Source organism: Quercus lobata, chromosome 3, assembly GCF_001633185.2.
Source record: "Quercus lobata isolate SW786 chromosome 3, ValleyOak3.0 Primary Assembly, whole genome shotgun sequence".
NCBI lineage: Eukaryota > Viridiplantae > Streptophyta > Magnoliopsida > Fagales > Fagaceae > Quercus > Quercus lobata.
Window position 1 is genome coordinate 29,848,945 of NC_044906.1, and position 20,425 is coordinate 29,869,369.

Sequence of the window (20,425 nt, forward strand, 5' to 3'; positions counted from 1 at the left end):
TAGTCCAAGGACTGAGCGACTTAGCATTATTCTTAAGTAGTTGGTTTTCCCATAGGTTTGAGTCCGAGGACCATGCAATATATTGATTCTGTCCAAAACTTGATTTTTTAAGTAGTTGGTTTCCCCATAGGTTTGAGTCCGAGGACCATGCAATATATTGATTCTGTCCAAAACTTGATTTTTTAAGTAGTTGGTTTCCCTGTAGGTTTGAGTCCGAGGACCATGCAATACCTTGGTTCTGTCCAAAACATGATTTTTTAAGTAGTTGGTTTCCCCATAGGTTTGAGTCCGAGGACCATGCAATACCTTGGTTCTGTCCAAAACATGATTTTTTAAGTAGTTGGTTTCCCCATAGGTTTGAGTCCGAGGACCATGCAATACCTTGGTTCTGTCCAAAACATGATTTTTTAAGTAGTTGGTTTCCCCATAGGTTTGAGTCCGAGGACCATGCAATACTTTGGTTCTGTCCAAAACATGATTTTTAAGTAATTGGTTTCCCTATAGGTTTGAGTCCGAGGACCATGCAATACCTTGGTTCTGTTCAAAACATAATTTTTAAGTAGTTGGTTTCCCCATAGGTTTGAGACCGAGGACCATGCAATACCTTGGTTCTGTCCAAAACATGATTTTTAAGTAGTTGGTTTCCCCATAGGCTTGAGTCCGAGGACCATGCAATACCTTGATTCTGTCCAAAACTTGATTTCTAAGAAGTTGGTTTCCCTATAGGTTTGAGACCGAGGACCATGCAATACCTTGGTTCTGTCCAAAACTTGATTTTTTTAAGTAGTTGGTTTCTCCATAGGTTTGAGTCCGAGGACCATGCAATACCTTGGTTCTGTCCAAAACTTGATTTTTTTAGTAGTTGGTTTCCCCATAGGTTTGAGTCCGAGGACCATGCAATACCTTGATTCTGTCCAAAACTTGATTTTTTTAAGTAATTTTGAGTCCGAGGACCATGCAATACCTTGGTTCTGTCTAAAACTTGATTTTTAAAGTAGTTGGTTTTCCCATAGGTTTGAGTCCGAGGACCATGCAATACCTTGGTTCTGTCCAAAACTTGATTTTTTAAGTAGTTGGTTTCCCCATAGGTTTGAGTCCGAGGACCATGCAATACCTTGGTTCTGTCTAAAACTTGATTTTTTTAAGTAGTTGGTTTCCCCATAGGTTTGAGTCCGAGGACCATGCAATACCTTGGTTCTGTCCAAAACTTGATTTTTTAAGTAGTTGGTTTCCCCATAGGTTTGAGTCCGAGGACCATGCAATACCTTGGTTCTGTCTAAAACTTGATTTTTTAAGTAGTTGGTTTCCCCATAGGTTTGAGTCCGAGGACCATGCAATACCTTGGTTCTGTCTAAAACTTGATTTTTTAAGTAGTTGGGGGAATTAACCCTTCGACTATGGCGTGGGACCTTGGTTTAGGGGGATTAGCTCCTCGGCCAAGCCCCCAGAACCATCCGTGCTCCTGACGCTACGAAGCGCAGCCCCTAATGAAGAAACGTAGTCCCTAGTGGAGAAACGTAGCCCCTAATGGAGAAACGTAGCCCCTAGTGGAATTTTACGTTAGAACACTACATCCGGCTGTTGGAAATGATGTGAGGGATTGTCTCAACCCACCACCTGTGCCAAGACACAAGCCTTTCCCACAGACGGCGCCAATTGTAAGGACACAATTCGTAATGATCTCAAGATAATATTGGACTCGTACGTAAAGAGGGCCCAAACAATATCACTTATAGAGCGTGGGTTTGAAAGACTAAGTCTTGGTCACCGGACGGTGGTTCGGGCTGGCTCCGGTCAGTGAATCTCGTCCGAGGAGTCTTGGGAGCTCTATGCTCTTCTTATTCTCCTTGTTTTTAGGACACCATGGCTGGGAGGACGGGTTGTTGTCCCCCCCCCCCCCTCCCCTCTCACACTGCCCCTCTTATCCTTTTATACAGGACATTTATCATCTCACCAGCGTCCACGTATAAGCTCAATTTTTTAGGACTTAAGACTTGTCCTGTCAGCCCATACCTAGAGTGGTTGGGGGTGGTTGTAAAAGCTGAAGAGTATGGCTCTGTCAGGTGCAGAGTATTGAATGGCAGTAATGACAGCTTTCCCTTTATCCTTGGTCGTTATACTATCCAGCGTATTCTTCTCTATTGACATAGATATTTTAGATCTTTTCTCAAACTGTTCCTATACCGTTTTTGCCCTTCCTTCCAGGGGGACTTTGGATATGCGGAGAACAAAATCATCCTCGGCTGTGTCTCAAGACTATTTGGACTTTTATTACCTATCCTCGGCTATTATCTTCCTCGGCTCGGGCCTTGGGCCCCGATGTAAAAATGGGCCAGGGCCACAAATTATTAGACCCCACATTATTTATTACATTATTAATGTCTCACCCATAGCATTTATTATTATATCATATTGATTTTTTTTTTTATATAATAAAATTGGTTGAAGGTTTTTTATTTATTATTTTTTATTCTTCTTCTCATTTTTTTTTCTTTATCCAATTAGATAAAATAAGGGAAAATTATATTTTGTCATCCTAAACTTTACTCATGAATACACTTTGCATCTTAACATTTTGAATACATGTTTTGCACCTTAAACTATAACTTTTGTTACACTTTACATACTGATATCAAAATTACTGTTAACTTGGATGAAAAAGTATGACATCACATGAAAAGATCCAATTGTCTCTCTTCTTAATCCCTTAAAAACAAATGAGAAATTATACTTTACCACCTTAATTTATACTTTCTATTACACTTTGCACTATAAATTTTAAATTTTCATCCAAATTAACAGCAAACTTGATATCATGGTGCAAAGTGTAACAAATATCATAGTTTATAGTACATAGTATAATATGAATATAATTTAAGATGTAAAATGTAATATGAGGTATAATTAGAATGATAAAATATAATTTTTCCCATTAAATAAAGTGCAAAAGTGAGGTTCAAATGCGTTAGCTGTTATGATATTCATTCATTAATTAAATCTAAGATAGTAAGATACAATTAAAGTCAGCTTTTGATTTGATTGATCAATGCATCTATATAGCAACACTTAAAAAAATGCACGAAGTTTGATATTAAATGAAACAATAAATCTTAAAAAGAGAAACAATAAGTCTAGATATACCGAAAATTTCATAGCTGTCTAAATGACAAGTTGGTGTATTGATTGATAGAAAAATGAAGTCAACAATAAGTCTATATAAGAAATAATAAAAACTTGCAAACTCAGTTATTATAAAAAATATAATTTAATATAAAATTTATTGTATACGTAGCAATAATCCAAACAGAAGCTAAGATTTACTTAAACAATAATGGTGATAAAAAAATAAATAATAAAATCTTTTCTTATCTATTTATTTATCCTTCCCACGTTTTCCCACCTTTCCTAATTTATATTTTTTATCCTTATTTTATTCTCCCTTCCAATCCCAAAAGGACTTTACTACCTTAACGAGTGTGGAATGTCGTAATTTACACGTGTCAACCACTGAAAGCAAGACACTGCTGCATGTGGAAGTCTCATTTACACGTGTCATCAGTGAAAGCGAGTGACCATCGACGCACACCAAAAGCAAAATGTTATGTTGAACACATAAATAGTTAATACCCCAACTAATCCCCACTTTTATTCTTATCAACTAATCTATCAACTCATCATTTAAAATCCTCATTTGTTCCGATCAAAATCAAATATTTTGTTCCTTCTTTTTAGCTTTTTGAAAAATGCTATTTTCCCTCTATTTTCTTAATATTTCTATAATAAATTTTAAAGATAAAATGTTACTTGCTATTAGTAATCTATCAATTAATTTAAAATTCACAACAAATTTTAACCGATAAGATCTTACTTGACGTTGCTAATTTATCAATTAATTTAAAATCATCGTTTGTGTCTATCAAAATCAAACATTTTGTATATATATATATATATATATATATATATGTGTGTGTGTGCGTGTGAAACTTCATTTTAGAGACTTAAACCCGACGCTTACTCCTCACACTCTACAAACACTTATACTTATAGAGTGACCATCTCAACAAAGATATGCGATGAGTTTTTAGTTTTTTTGAAAAATGTTATCTTTACAATATTTTTATAATATTTTTACAATAATTTTAAGTGATAAGATGTTACTTGCTATTACTAATAGGGAAAAAAATAATTTCAGTACTAAATTCAAATATAAATCTCAAATAACTTACCATTTAAAATTTGATAAATAAATATTGTGAATCGCTTGTTTTTTTTATTTTTTTTTGGCTGTCGTCACGAGACTATCCACAACTCAAATATGAGATTAATCAACATAAGAGTTTGGAATGGACAGCGGTTAATTATTACTTTCTAATAGTAGTGATAGGTGGGGTCCAGTAACTAAAAATAAAGAACACTGGGGTCCAATGGTAAAGCACTATATTCTACCTGCACCAAGTGATTCCACTTCTCTATTTTAGTGTGTAGTTGTGCACAGCAACTTGTATTGTATGATCATCTTACCTAATTCTACTCTGACACAACACAAGTAGAGACTGCACCACATGCACAAATATCTAAAACCCAAACCCCAATTGAATGATGTTACATACTGTAAATCTTCAGAGGTTGATGTGTCTGCTTGTTTCTTGAGAAAGTGAGTATGGTCACCTTCCCAATGCCCACTCTCTCTCTCTTTATAACAGTGATTGTACTGTGTTTCTTGGTTTTGTTTGGTTGTAATTCCATTTTTTTTACACTGTTACTATTAAATATTATTAAAGCAAAACCAACCTTACTGTTTTTAGTGCTTTCGGGTGATTGCTTTTGTGGATTCTTATCTTCTCTTAGACTGCATGGTTGTCCTCTTTAGCAAGTTTCTTCATGCAATCCTTAATGTTTGATAATAGTCCATCTGTTGTTGGCTCCACTTTCTCTCCATGATTTTCAGAGTAGAGAAAAAAAAAAAAAAAGAAAAAAAAAAAAGAGTGCATGTGTAGCTTATTTGTCCTTTTCCCCTTTAAAAGTTATTGCAAACCCAATTTTATGTTTGACATGGTTGTACTTATGCTTATTTCAATTCATTCAAGAACAAATTTTTTTGCATAATTGTTTATAAAAGTTTAATGGGTCTGTGTATGTATGTTGACTTTTTTATTTTCTTCTCATTCTGCAGAGTTTTCTGTAAATTATTTTTCTTGAAAGTTAATTGACTTGTTTAAAATTTATTTATTATTTTTTTGTCTCCTGTAAATTTAAATTTTGTTGCTTTTTTCCCCCTTAATGCTGGTTTCTCTCTTCTTCTTATTTATTTAGTTTTGAAGTAAACATATTCTTGTGAATTGTGATATCTAATTAGGATTATCATTTATTTTGCAGTTGTAAGGAAGATAGAGTTGGACCACAGAGTTTAAGATGAGTCGATGGTTGAGATTGACAATTCTGTGATTTTGGTTGGTTCTTGGAGTATTTGAAGATAAGCCCATTTTCAAGAATTGTTGGTTATGAATGATCTCATAGGCATAAGCAGAAAAAGTTGAGGATGGTTTCATGTGAGTGTAGTTATGAGTTAGTTGGCATTCCATAAAAGTTTAGAAGATCACCAAAGCTGTTTGGGGTTCTCTGTTCCCAAATTTAGTATTACTTGGGAAAAAGGTTAGAGGAAAGTATGGAGATATCAAGCCAGAAGTCTCTTGAGAAAGTTCTTTCACAAAAGGCTTTGCAGATGGGGAGTTCATTTCCATGCCAAATTTGTGTGGTGGGTTTTCTCTGTGGAGTCTGCCTCACCTCTTTGTTCCTGGCTGCTCTCACTTCATTTGGTTCCTTTGAGTTTGGTGGGTTTTCATTATCAACCATGTCCCCGGGTGCCTCACCAAGGAATTCAGGTTCAGAAATTTTCAGTAAGTGAAATTTTCTTGGTTTCTTTGATAATTCTTGTTCTTGTTCTTGTTCTTTTTTATTTATTTATTTATTTATATATAATTTATTTTGGGCTGCTCTTTTAATAACAAATTTTCAGGAGCAATAAAGATTTAGGAAATTATTATTTGGCTGAATTTATTTTGATAATTAATTTCAATTCTTGCTGTTTGCAAAAAGTTTAGTCAGAAGTTGGCAATTAGGAAAGTCGGTATTCAGGTGGAAGTTCATGAATGAGAATGATTAAAGGGTGTATTAGACGCAAGCTAAAGGTAGAATTAGCTTGTTAAATACATTTGGTTTTCACTTCCATAATTGACTTTGACTGAAGTTGCTAGATCATAGTCTAGACTCTAGTTTAATAAAGTCCACCCACTAACTTTCCTTTATATACTTCCAATAGAAGCCAGTAGTACCTACTTTTTGATGTAGTAGTTAATAATTTAATCTAAACCATACTTTTGGTTTCTAGATAAGTAATAATGAAGAAGCAAACTATATGGAACTAATTTAATGAGTTTGGTCATTAATTTGCTTTGAAGAATGCTCATTCTTGATTACTAATAATTTACACTAATGTCATACTTACAACTTTTCTTTTTTCATTTTTGGGGTTAAAGATATTGTTACGAGTACAGATTGCAATTTTAAACCAAAGGAAACAGAGAGACTAGAGGTGGATTCACGAAGTGTTAAAGAAAGGACAGATGATGAGAGAGTTTCCCTGTTGTATTCAGCTTGGAGTGCCAAGCTGACTAAATCAGTAGATGAAGAAAGTGAATACTTGAAGCAGCTGAGACTAAGCAGATCCAATGTGCCAAATGCCCCTCATTTGGAAAACTGCAAGTTGAGAACACAAGTAAATGAGCGTCTCGATAGGCGTCCTGGGAATGAGAGTTTCCCTCCTTGGACTGGTTGGAAGGGAGTGTTAGACATGAACCCAGCAGCTACAACTAATGAGCAGATGACATACTTTAGGCATCGGGTTATATCTGAAGGTGCTTACCCTCCTTGGGTATGTTTCTATGATCTATGATAAACAATTTCATAGCAAAGTTTTAACTTTGAATATTCCTCTAGAAATCTTCTACATTAGTACATTTAAGCATGCATTTGTAATATATGATTTTTTCTAATATATGTGAACTTATGAATTTTCGAATGTTGTATATGTATTTGATTTATTTTTGTAATCAAGCAATTCATGACAAGCACCAGAAATTTAAACAATCAATTCTTGTTTTTAACAATAACCCTGTTTTTACTGAGCAAAAATGCTAAATTTAAATGATAATCCTTTTCTTTCTATTTAAAAAAAAATAAATAAATAAAATCTGGGTTAAACTACAATTTTAGTTCCTAAACTATGCATCAGAGTTCATTTTCATAACTAGATTGTTAATTGTGTCAATTTAGTCTTTGAAGTTTTGAAAATAGTTAAATGTTATCCTTGTCCTCAATTCTCTTAGAAATAGAGTAATTTCTACAAAATTTCTTAATAAATAGAGTAATTTGACGTGTAGTTAACTTTAATCCTCACCAATATGAGACAAAAGACTTTGAAGTCATCATTTGTACCATTTTAACAATTGATGGAAAATGGAGGAAAGGGTAATGTGAAGTCGTTTTGATAATTTGGGAGTTGGGATATTAAATTGATGCAATTGATAGTTGAAGAATGAAATTGAACTCTAACGGATAGTTTAGGGACCAAAATACTTGTTTGACTTCAATTTTATATCATAGTCAAGCACATTTTTATCTACTAAACAAGTAATAATATTGATTGAAGTAATATTTGTACTTACATTGAATCTCACATGTAAGCATAAAGAGGTATAATATTCAATATACATTTTCTACAAGGCTCATTATTAGATATGCATGGCCTGCATAATTGAGATTACAACAAAAGTCCCATGCCAAAATGGATAGTGATTAGGTAATATCTATGAAATTGAACCTGTAGATTAATGTTCATAATCCATGCACCTTTTTCACAACTAATACACAGTTCTAAGTCATTTATCACATGGATATAAAAAATGTGCATTTTGTCTTTTCTGATTTAATAAAACATGCAAAATCATGTGTCTTTTGTTTCTTAGTAGTTGAAGATGTAGGTGATCCCTTTGGTTCCATTTTAGTTTCTTCCTCACAATAGACAGAATCAATTAAACTTTAATTGGGTTCTTGATCACATACACAAGTTCCAATAACATCATTGTAATCATAAAGCACATGATGTTGTTAAAGTATACGTATATATTATTTACCGAATGTTGTGGAAACACTATTAGTGAAATCATTTTATTAATCTGAAATGAGTTCACATCAAAATCTTTTCCCCTAGGTAAATATTCTCAATGCCGATTTTCGACTAATACATTCATTTCAGGGCTTTGCAAAATGAAAATTAATCACCCATTGATCATCTCTTAGTTCCAGACTTCTCATATAACCATGGAATAAACATGTCTGATCAGTCAGTTTATGGCCCATAAGCAAAAAGGCAATGATGACCTTTTAATTTATGACTTAAATTTGCAGATTACAGGGTCAGATGAAGAAAACTATCCCTATACTAGAAAGGTGCAACGGGACATATGGCTGCATCAGCATCCATTGAACTGCAGGGATCCAAATGTAAAATTTCTTGTAGCTGACTGGGAGAGATTACCTGGATTTGGTATTGGAGCACAGCTTGCTGGAATGTGTGGTCTTCTTGCTATTGCAATTAATGAGAAAAGGGTCCTTGTTACCAACTTCTATAATCGGGCTGACCATGATGGATGTAAAGGTATAAACAGTTGTGATTCATTTAATTAATCATATACCTTTCTTGGCAACCATCTTTATTAAGAATGATATCCAAGTTGATTTTATGTTTTTTTGTTCATGTTTTGGGTGGATGGTTGAAAATCTTATGGTAATTACTTTTGTCTTAGAAGATCTATGTATAAAAAGTTGAAATCTAATGATAATTGTTTTCCTCTTAGAAGAACTAAGTGTTTATAGCTTTGGATGATTAGATTTACAGTATTAAATTTTTTGGGAAATTTTTAAAATTAGTGTTCAACTAAGGAGATAATAATCATCTAATCATGACAATATCCTGCCATTTATATTATGTCATATATTCTAGCCAGTTTTAGGAAATGCATCAACATGATATTTGCATTGTAGGGTCTTGTCTATGAGGTGGTAGGTTTGGAGGTTTTTTCATTGTTTTTTGAATCTACATTAATAAGTGAAATAGTAAGGAGGTGCAATAGTTCTTATATAAGAAAGGTAATTGCACTTTAGTAAGAAGAAAAGTAGGGTGGTGTGAAGTTCTTGTAAATAAGAGTCATAGTATGCTTTTGTAATTTGTGAAAGTTTGGTAGACAAAGCTTTGTCTAGTTAGTGTGAGAATACAAGTGGATAATGTAACATTTAACCCTGTTAGAGATATATTAGCACATTAGCATAGGCCCAAGCTTAATTCTACTTTGTGTGCAAGCCAAGTCTCCTACTTGTACTAGAAGTCTATTAGTCTAGGGTTTAATCTACTATATATACACATGTTATGATTTATTGTAATATAGGATTTGTACTATACTATAATATATTATTGATGTAGCCCTTTAGGGTTTTCTCCGTAGATGTAGGCCGTTAGGCTGAACCACGCAACTCTCGTGTGTTATTGTGTTCTATACTTTATGTTTTTGCTTCCGCATCCATACTAGCATATTCAACATGGTGTATCAATGCTAATATTTAACAAACCCTTGATACTAATACATACCAAGTGTTCTCTGTAGGTTCCTCCCGCGCCAGCTGGTCTTGCTATTTCTTTCCAGAAACATCTCAAGAATGCCGAGACCGTGCATTTGATCTGTTGGGGAGTGATGAGGCATGGAAAAGAGGAATCATAACTGCAAAAGAAAATTACAGTTCAAAGGAAATATGGACTGGACGGACTCCTAGGCAAGCTGCTGCATATCTAAGCATTTAACTTAACCTGCTCTCAGATCCATGTCTCATTTCATTAATGTCAATTGTTAGTGCAGGTTATGGGGTGATCCTTGGGCTTATTTGCAACCAACAACAGAAATAAATGGGAGCTTGATTGCTTATCATCGCAAGATGGATCGCAGGTGGTGGAGGTCACAGGTACATCTTAAATTTCTTCTGGAAAGGATTGATATTTTCAGTTTTTATGGTTTGCCAAGATGAACCATGGAATCTCCTATACTCATGGACTTATTATAGTTGTAAAAGGAATTAACATTGTGAAACCTACTGACTATAATTCTGTCAACATTGTTGGCAGGCAGTGCGCTACTTGATGAGATTTCAATCAGAGTACATGTGTGGCTTATTAAATGTTGCCCACCATGCTGCATTTGGAAAGGAAGCTGCAAAATTAGTTCTGAAAAGTCTTGGCAAGGAATGGCCAAAGGTTTGTTGATCTTAAGCCCTTGTGCATTACTTATCGGTTTAGAGAAAAGAAGGGAAGAAATATAGGCATCATTCTCCAATTTCAAATTGTAGTGGAATTTGAAAGCTCTCTCTCTCTCTCTCTCTCTTTCTCTCTCTTATCTTATCTTGGTGGTAGAATGAGCTTTTTAACCTTTTTACTGGTGGAGTTCCATCATATAAATATAGAAGTTTAAATCAAATAATTAAGCACTTAAGCCTTATGTAAACACTCTTGTTGCAGGAATTTACAAACAAGCCAAATTCTGATATTGAAGATTATGTATGGTCAAGTCATAAACCATGGATCCCTAGGCCACTGCTAAGCATGCATGTAAGAATGGGAGACAAAGCATGCGAAATGAAGGTAGTTGAATTTGAAGAGTACATGCATCTTGCTGACCGCATTAGGAAGCGCTTCCCACACCTCAACGGCATTTGGCTTTCAACTGAAATGCAGGTTTACAATTGTTGCATCTACTTTTCTTTATCTTAACTCTAGCACTGAGAGTTTATGCTCTAAATCATATATTAATACTCGAACTTCAATCCAGGAAGTCATTGACAAATCCAAAAGCTATTCTAATTGGAACTTTTACTACACAAATGTGACACGGCAAGTGGGAAACATGACAATGGCCAGTTATGAATCGAGCCTTGGTAGGGAGACTAGCACAAATTATCCCCTCGTCAATTTCTTAATGGCAACGGAAGCTGACTTTTTCATTGGAGCTTTAGGTTCCACTTGGTGTTTCCTTATAGATGGAATGAGGAATACTGGGGGAAAAGTAATGGCTGGATACTTAAGTGTTAACAAAGATCGATTTTGGTAGAGATTTAGCTAATCCTGTCAGTTAGATTGGTATGTAAATTTGGGCAATGGTTGAACAGTTTTTGTTCTGTATATGGGCAGTCATTTTTTGGCATGATGATGTGTTTGTATATACTCTTTTTTTTTTGAGAAACAAGTTTGTATATACTCTTGATGTACACGAAGGTTCTAAATAAAATGAGTACATATATATTACATTCAACTGTTATAGTCTTCTGTTATTATTGTTACTATTTTTTGTGCCGTTAATACACTAACAAATTAACCAGGGTGGGCTTCCTCTCTACTTTTTGCAATTGAATTGTCACAGTACAAATTGTTCAAAGAAGCCTCATGAGCTTTCCAACCAAAACTGAATGGTCAACATTATATTATCTAGTCCACCTCAACCATGTGCCATTATTTTTCTGATAAAAATGTCAGGTTTTTATTTCTTGTCATGGAATTAGAATTACATCCCCAAGCCTCTCTCTCCAAATTTTAGAAAGTCAATCCCAAAAATGCCATTCCAATAATTTAGATGAGTATATTGTTCCTACCAGTACCAGAACACGAGTAATTCAGAGCTTTTCGGTTCTTTGGCTGACAAACAAATTTTGATTTTACATGGATTTACCGAAGACATTTCACCTAATTATGACATTAGCTCTACTTTTAATATAGAGAATCTCGTTGCCTATAAATAAAGGCCCAAGACTTACGCTTGATGCCCTTTTTGATGTGCCTTCACATGATCTTTTTGACATCCCTATCCCCACTCTACAATCCTAAAGAACACATTCATATTATTTTAGATGAACATATTATTACTAGGGATGGAGGAATTCACGCTTTATAATTCATTGGCCAGGACAACCAGATTCTGATTGCATCCTTCTGATTTTGTCCATTGCCATTCAACTGATACAATATACTCTCAATAACAGACACCATATCGTGAAGGGTGATCTACTTGTAACAAAATCATACAATTACTCCTTAAAGAGTGAAAATATTTCCATTAAATTTTCCTTAAAAAATAAAGTGAGCTGGAACGAATAGTTATTACTTTGAGCTAGAATTGAGAGAGATAAAGACCAATCACAAAAAAAATGTGAAACTGTTAATGACTTAGATACAAGATTGGCGTCTACGAAAAATTAGAATGAAAACAAACTATCAGAGAAACGAGAAGACCCTGCTTCTCTATAATCTCACTTCCCATAACAATACAATAACTGATCATGAAGACAAGGCTCTTCTTAAAGAAAAACAAATTGATTGCCTACCAATCATCCACCAACCAAATTATCCAGAGGGAAAATTGAAGGTCTGGGTGCGCACAGGAGTTATAAACCTCCCTCTCCGTCGCAATGGACCTGAAAGTGGGGAAGTGCCAGAGAGATTTTAACATAATTATTCTTCAACTTCTTCACTGGCCTGATGTGTTGTCCCTTCCCCGTTTCTTGCTGCTGCCTGTTTCCTATGTTTCTTGCTCTTGGCTTTCTTTGCTTTCAAGCGGCGCTTCTTCTCATTTGCATCAACCCAAGTATAGTCTGATGGTATGAGGAAAGGGTCAACCTCATCCTTATACCGGTGACTGTCACTGTCACTAGATTGCCCACCACGACTCCCTCTCATCCATGAAATCCATGACACAGAGCCTTCTGAGTCCTTGGACTTGGCATCCTGGAAATGAGCTGGGCTGGAGAGAGGGGTTGAAAATTCCTCTGATGGCTGAAGCTCTTCAAATTTTGTAAAAGTAACAAGGACTCTAATAGTGGGGACAATTGGTATTGCAACCTACGGAAGAGAAATAACATGTTACAATTATATCCATAAGCAGAAGCTAGAATGCAAAATAGTCTAGACATAGTTATTACATATAATTTTCTGTTTTAGAGCAATGAATGATCAACATAATATCAAATAAAAAGCAAAAAACATAATTCGGATATAACTATGAGGAATGAGATCAATAGCCTTAGTAATGGAGAGCAATTTATCCTCACTAAAATCTACATAGAAACCTCGGTCATCATTTGCTACACTGATTATGAGTTATGAATGGGTGGATTATAACCTGAAAAGAGTTGGCCCAAAATGTCATCTAGAGTAGCTCATAAAATAAATGAGTTTGTGTAAAATGCAGCAAAGTTAAAGCCAAAGTATAGAATAGGCAACCTTGAGTCACCACGAGAAGGTAAAAGTCATACATGAATAGAGGTAGAGACTTCAATAAGAATCATTTATTGCTTAGAGACAAACACAATCCTTAAACCATATGACTTGTCTTTACAGAAATGGGTTTCATTGATTTTTAATTCCACTGTCAGGCCCACTCCATAAAAGGAAAACTTTTGAATTTGATAACTTTTCTTGTCTTTTTATCTCCCCCCCCCCCCCTTCTCTCTCTCTCTCTCTCTCTCTCTCTCCTCTCTCTCTTTGAATGTGTTTGCTCGAGTTGTGATCCTTCAAAATTTTCTTTTCCTTATTTTATCCCTTTCAAGTTAATTTTTAAATTTTAAGCTCAAAAATAAATTGATCAAATCATCCCAATTGCATCAACTAAGTGAATATTTAGAAAAAAAGCAAGGATTACAACAAATGATGAGGAATAATGGTGAACAATGATGAACTAAAACTGATTGTGTGATGACAAAATCTGATTGGTTATTAGATCACTTGATTGACTTGACAATATATTGTTCATATCATCCCAACCCTCCTACACCCACCCCAACCACCCCAACAAAAAAATCAATAAACAAAAAAGGTAGGCATTAGAGAGTGTATACTATATATTAAGCCATACTATAATTTCTATACATTTCCAAGCCATCATCATTATCTTATTATGTGGGTGGGTATACTATACATCAATTTTATGCTTAGTAGTGGGCTACCAAACTTGCTCCTAGAAGGTATCATTTGCAACAGCAATTAGGATCATAATAAGGAAGGTTTCTGAATTACAGTAACTGAAGACTGCAATTTTTTTTATCCTGGAAAAAAAAAAAAAAAAACCCCTTGCATTGAAATCCTCAGTACAACTAAATTATCAGTGTTATATTCACACATACAATAGGAACTATACAACCAGAAGATGTTACCAAGATTGAAAGCCAGAGTGGCATTATTTAGTGATCTAAACACTGTTAAGTAAACTTTAGAGAACATGTTTGAGGTGTAAAATTAAGATAGATTCACACAAATCCCACAATCTGGTTACACACACAACGTATATATATGTGTGCCAAAAATTCCATGAAAGGGTGCATGTGTTCAGCCTAGGTACCTATTAGTTACTTGTTCCTCATTCAAAAACTGAGGATTCCTTCTGACTGCTTTCTTCTTTTTCCATGTGGAAGGGCAGTGTGGAGGGGTGGAGGGGAGGGTGTTCATGAGGTAGGACTGGACACACATCATCTATGATATATTATAGGTTCAAATCCAACTTGGATATTTCAGAACTAGTTCTAAGCATAAGGCCAAGCAAGAGAAGCCCCAGGATAAGCTACACCAATTAAGTGTATTCCCAAGCCATGCCATAAAGCAACCTAAAAGTAAGCCCAAAACTGCACACGAAACTACAATAAATTGTAGCTAGCAAAAGCACCCAAACCCATTAATTATATAGTCCTTCAAACATCCTACATAAACCTCCTGGTAAACAATTAATAGACAATAGCATATGACATGGAACCTAAACCAGAACACAGTTCTTCAAGTTTAGAGACCAGTACTAAAATCTATTCTTATCTTTCAATTTTTGTACATTGCTTGTATGTATAGATTTCCTCTTTTTCTAATATAATAGTTGTTATTTAGTACTTACACAATCAAACCCCCCCACCCCCCCCCCAAAAAAAAAAAAAAAAAAAAAACCCCAAAAAAAAAAGGTAATCAGTCGAAAGTAGCTACATATGATTCCTTTAAGTATGCCATAAAGGTTACCTAAGTTATATGAATGCTCACAGTTTTACTGCCCCATCCTTCAGAAGAAACTATAACATCCATACCACACAGGCAAACTCACAAGGAATTCCTTAATTACATATCTCTAAGTCCATTATTTCCCTCTTACACCTTTTTTTCCCTCTCTTTTTGATTAAAATTGGAAAATGAGCTTGTTGATATCTTAATGCTGTGACCTCACTCAGTCAATGCTTTAGTAATAAATCCTCAACAAAATGGGTAAAACATATTTCAAATTTTGAGAAAAAGATCAAACAAGAAACTCACCTTGATACACTTCCAAATAGATTGACTACATTGAAAATCTACCTTATATCTTCATTGAGAGTGCAACAATATTCTGTATTTTCTCCAACTCTTTTTCCCCCTTACCCTCCCCCCCCCCCCCCCCCCCCCCCCCAAAAAAAAAAGAAAAAAAAAAGACTTGTATGAAAGCTGTTTCGCCGCAGTCAAAAACTATTTCAACAAGACCATCCTATTTTTCCTATTTCGGTTCAGTCTCTCCCTGACGTGTACTTTGCCTTAACAAACTTAAGATCACTCCAGTGGCATATGAGAACACGATCAAATTCAACATGATTTATCATTAATGATGCCTGTAAGGATTGCAGTTCTAGAGAAATGGACTAAAATTCCAAAATGTTTTCAGCAAATTATGATTTGGTGGTTCAGCTAATGGAAAGAAAACTCTCAGGCCAGAAATTCCTAGTTTCAAAGTTCATTTGAGACATAATATGTTTTCCATCATTTTTCTTTTCCATAAGGTAATAATTGACTATGACATGTCTACTTATCAAAAAAAATAATTGACTATAACATGTCAACAATGGGGCTTAAGTACACAAGTATAAGAGAGAAATACCATAATACACACACTTGCACACGCACACACAAACCCTAACCTGTAAAATTTCGAAAATCTAATAATAAGTCAAATAATGAATAAAACTAAAGCAACCAGTAGCAGCCATCCAGTCCAAAAGTGAACATTAAAACAATAGCTTCAAATTTCGAACAAATGATTCATGATCCTCAAAAAGTGTGGACAGTCCTCTCTCGCCATAAACACTGCATTAGAAACAAAAAGGACTGCAACTTACTGTTTCTCAATGACCCTTTTTTAAAACTGCAAAAGAGATATCCCCCCCACCCCCCCACCAAAAAAATGGTTTTTCTAATCAATCCCAATAAAAAGGAAAACCAATGGAGGCAGGCAAAGAAGTGCATTAAGGAGATTAATCATAATAAAAGCAGAAAAGTGATTCAAGCATGTACAATGGTTATAATGGAAAATCAACCTTACTGATAAAAAAATGTTTGGTAAAGATGGTGTATCAGTAATAACATGAGTAAAGGAGATGTCTTGGATTACCTTGACAGGAAATGTGCCATGAGGAAGCTTAGTAGTCAAAAGCTCCCTGAGTCTCCTAACAGCCTTGACCTTGTTCGCTAAGATGTCAAGTAGAGGCAGGAGCTCATCTGTTTTCAAAGGGAAGTCTGGTGTCAGCCACAATACAGGTCTCAAACCCTTTTTGTACTCGCTTTCATGCTTAGTTTCACTAGTGGGCCCTTTCTTCTTTTTCTTTTTACTGCTTTTATCCTTTCCCCTCTTACTATCCCCCATATCCTCCTTGGGAAATTCAGATGTTGATTTTTGATGATCCAGTGCTTTATGATTGCTACCTTCTGGGGCCAACTTTGAAAACTTCTTTAAAATCTTTGAATCCTCAGGGTCATCACCAGCATTCTTTGAACCTTTCTTGTTCCAACCAAACCAACTTTTCTTATCCTTACTAACACCATTGGCTTCACCATTTTCTTGGCATTCAACGACCCCATGTTCGTCATCCTCACAAGGACCATCCGAGTTCCCCATCCGAAGTGCAGAATCCAGTTGCATCCTTTCCTCAGCTGTCAATACATCATCATACTCATCATTGTTTTCACCATTTGCCGTCCTTTCTTCATCATCCACAGAGAAAAGTTCCTCATCAGTCATGGCACCTGGAACCCGCCTTGACTTAACACTCACCATCACATGAAGCATATCATAAACTTTGGCCTTCCAATTCCCAACCATCTCAGTTCTTTCCTGTCGCCTCCAATTCAAATGGGAAATAAGCTCAGCTTGAGTAACATCAATGCCTGGCCTATACATATTTGTCTGAGACATCAATGCCACTTCATGGGCAACTTCAGCTTCTGTTGGCTGAGCACCAGCTCCTTCCAAAGCATTTGTGATTTCCTTCTCCTTATGGGCAAGAACAATCAAAGAACCTGGTTGCAAATTTACATTACCATCCTCTGAAGAGTAACCTTCTCCAAGAAACAAAAATGTTTGATCAGATCTTTGAATCCGAAACCCATCAAAACCAGCAAGAGTCATATCAGCACGGAGATTGGAACCACGCTTCCAAATGCGGTAAGTATCCGAAGGGGCAATACGGCCAATAAATGGAATGACCGTGCTCTCAAAATGGAAAGTTATCTCCATATAAAAATCACGAATACGAGTTGCTGAGGCAACAATACGTGGCAATCTCCGACACCATTTTGCCCAAGCAAGAGGCTGGTAATGCCTTGCTATAATCATCGCAATTGACTCCTCTCTATTGCACACCGCCTCTTGAAGAGCACTCCAACCATTCTCATTTTGGAGACTCCAATCCGCACCAGCTGCCATCAAAATCTCTGCTGATACAGGGTCCCGGAGGCGCACCGCAAGGTGCAAAGGAGTCTCACGACCTGGAACATCACGGCGATCAATAACAGCCGAAATGGCATCAGCCTGGACCTCAGCAGCCAGAGACTCCTCTTCAGTGTTAACTTCCCCAGCCTTGGCAACACGAGGGAGGGTAGAAACAATGTTCCTTAAGGCAGCATAGTCACGGCGTGCCACAGCCAAATGAGCTGAACTATGAGCATATTTCGAAAAGTCTTCCATTGATTCTTTTTCTTGCTATCTCTCTGACACACTTTCTCTCCCTCTCTTAATAATTCTTCAACTATATGGTTCTTTCCATTTCTGCTGAAAACTCAAGCTACAGAGCTAAAATTCTAGGGTTCTTTTACTATCTTAGCCCCTTTTTAGCTTCAAATTATCTCATATTTGCAGAGATTCCTCAAATGGCTAAACAAACAGTAGAAAATTCAAATCTTACCCAAAATTTCTTTAGCATAGCGAAAATCTCCACCGATTTTGTAACTCAAACTCAAAAACCAATTTACACAGCTTGATCTTGAGCTCCATCACAGTACAGTAAAGCTGTCACGGAGCTCGAACCTATACAAAAAAAACAAACATATATTCAAACAAACAAAAAAAAATCAGCTCAAATCAACCTTGAAAAGCTAAACTAAAGATTACAAAATTACTTTCACCAACAACAAAAAAAGTCCAAATCTCTCCCTGTTTGGTTACTAAGAAAGTAGCGGAAAACGACAGAAATAGAAATTCAGAACCTAAAAAGATTGTTTAAACAAAATCGGAAACTTTACCACTCAACTAAGCCCAAAAATAGCCGATTTTTTTCATTTTTCAATTAATAAAAGCACAGAAAAAGAAAGGATCCCAAAAAAGTATCACTTTATTTTCTTTTCCTCATTTTCCGAGCAACCAAACAAAAAATTTCACTTCCTTATTTTCCCTTAAATTAAAATTGAAAAAGTAGAACAAGAATGCAAGAAAGTACCTCAGAGAGAGAGAGCTAGATAGATATAGAGAGGTTGAATTTTGAGAGCGATCGGTTTTCAGTGAAGCTTTCTTTCTCTCTCCACTTCACCTCCAAAAAATTTGAGCTAAGCTAGAGAGAGAGAGAGGGGCTAAATCGGACGGTTGGTGTTGAGTATCAGAGATTGGGATCTAATCCAACGGTTAGGATCTTCTCTCTATCGCTCCGTAACTCTCTCCTCTTCTCATCTCTGCTCTTCGTGTCCTTTTTGTGTGTTGTACTGTACGAACTTTCTTCAAAAACAACGACAGCAACCATTAATTTCTGACACCACAACACAGAGCTTTCTCTCAACTCGGTCTCTCCAACTCAGTCTCTCTATTAACTCGGTCTCAGCCAACTCAGATCTCTGTCTCTCTCTCTCTGTGTCTCTGTAATTTTTCTTTCAGGTGGAGTCTCGTCACTTTTGCTTTTTCTCTGCTTCTGTTATAGAGAGAGAAAAGTTATTTACCCTCCGTTTTTGGAGAATATTACCTAAAATGCCATGGCTTGCAGTTAATGAAAATGTTTTTTACTGTCTCGGTGAAAAAGAAAAAAGTGAAGTTGTTGCGTGTTTTTTCCTTTGGTTTGGTTTTGTTTGTTCATTGTTGAATGTTTCTCAATGAGTTGAGTGAGTCGTCGGTTGTTTATTACTTCTCTGGTGCAGTGATAGAATTTTTAGAGGCCTAGGACTAGGAGTAAACATTACCACTAGTTTTACTTTCTACTTTCTACTTTCTAATTTCTACTTTCTACTACTTTTTTCTTCTTTTTTGGAAATTACTTGTTTGCCAAAATTTAAGGATTTTGACATTTGTACCAATTTGTGAAAAAATACATGTCTATATTAATATAAAAAATTAAATTTTTTTTTTATATAACTACTTTTCAAAAATATCTACTTTAGGTTATCTATTTTATTTCACAACCACTATTCACTCTCTATCTTTACTCTTAAAAATGCATAACTTTACATGAATTAATGTATGTCATTTTTTTAGGTTGATTGGTCAAAATTTTGCATTTAAACCTTTTTTTTTTTTTTTTTTTTTTTTTTTTTGCATAGACGAATGCAAATGCTTACAATGAGTGTGGAAAAAGGAATATTTTCATTCCTTGATAGGTTTGACAATGAGATTTAATTATAAAATTCTTAACGAATTTTGCAGGCTGATAAGTTTTTTAAAAAATAAAACTTTATTTGGGTAGATCTTATTAATTTGTTCATGTTTATAGGCGACTAAGGAGAGCAAGTATTCAAACGGTAAGAAAAAGTGAGTTGATCTAAGTTAAGGGAACAAAAAAGAGGAAGAAGAAGGTTAAAAATAAATAAAGAAATGTTAATTAGGGAGGATAATAGAGAGCATGATTTTGAGATAGGAATGGAGAGAGAATTCATATGGTTAACCTAATATAATCTATCAAGTATCCATAACGGACCTTGTCTAATTTGGGCTGGGACAATTTTCAAACATATGTCACGCTATTAATAAATTAAAAATATATATGTTTTAGATTTATTATTATTTTATTTGTTTTGAGTAATGAC

General features: G+C 35.3%; 2 protein-coding genes across 5 annotated transcripts; one reads left to right on the forward strand and one right to left on the reverse strand.

The window, feature by feature from the left end:
- Nucleotides 1–4,490: 4,490 nt before the first annotated feature.
- On the forward strand, nucleotides 4,491–11,411 carry LOC115981507. Of its 4 annotated transcripts, none has more exons than XM_031103699.1 (9): nucleotides 4,491–4,658; nucleotides 5,377–5,897; nucleotides 6,537–6,931; nucleotides 8,467–8,716; nucleotides 9,720–9,885; nucleotides 9,969–10,071; nucleotides 10,232–10,360; nucleotides 10,622–10,837; nucleotides 10,932–11,411. In XM_031103699.1, the coding sequence occupies exons 2-9, from the start codon at nucleotides 5,666–5,668 to the stop codon at nucleotides 11,208–11,210; spliced, it is 1,770 nt and encodes a 589-aa protein (XP_030959559.1). In that variant the 5' UTR covers nucleotides 4,491–4,658; nucleotides 5,377–5,665; the 3' UTR covers nucleotides 11,211–11,411. The 4 variants fall into 4 exon arrangements, with proteins under 4 accessions (XP_030959559.1, XP_030959557.1, XP_030959558.1 ...); XM_031103697.1 differs by having other exon boundaries at nucleotides 4,491–4,654; XM_031103698.1 differs by lacking the exon at nucleotides 4,491–4,658 and adding an exon at nucleotides 4,761–4,856.
- A 778-nt stretch (nucleotides 11,412–12,189) lies between these two features.
- On the reverse strand, nucleotides 12,190–19,309 carry LOC115981243. The gene is made up of 3 exons (XM_031103405.1): nucleotides 18,859–19,309; nucleotides 16,539–18,449; nucleotides 12,190–12,991 (listed from the first exon to the last, which is right to left on the reverse strand). Exons 2-3 carry the CDS (start codon nucleotides 18,108–18,110, stop codon nucleotides 12,605–12,607), a joined length of 1,959 nt encoding a protein of 652 aa, XP_030959265.1. The 5' UTR covers nucleotides 18,111–18,449; nucleotides 18,859–19,309; the 3' UTR covers nucleotides 12,190–12,604.
- Nucleotides 19,310–20,425: the final 1,116 nt, after the last annotated feature.

Excerpts from the sequence above, each read along its gene's own strand:
- LOC115981507 (XM_031103699.1), top strand. The coding sequence starts at position 5,666 with ATGGAGATATCAAGCCAGAAGTCTCTTGAGAAAGTTCTTTCACAAAAG. Across the intron at positions 8,717-9,719 it reads TGACCATGATGGATGTAAAG|GTTCCTCCCGCGCCAGCTGG; the intron begins GTATAAACAGTT and ends TGTTCTCTGTAG. Across the intron at positions 9,886-9,968 it reads TGGACTGGACGGACTCCTAG|GTTATGGGGTGATCCTTGGG; the intron begins GCAAGCTGCTGC and ends TTGTTAGTGCAG.
- LOC115981243 (XM_031103405.1), bottom strand. The coding sequence starts at position 18,110 with ATGGAAGACTTTTCGAAATATGCTCATAGTTCAGCTCATTTGGCTGTG. Across the intron at positions 12,992-16,538 it reads ATGGCACATTTCCTGTCAAG|GTTGCAATACCAATTGTCCC; the intron begins GTAATCCAAGAC and ends TCTCTTCCGTAG.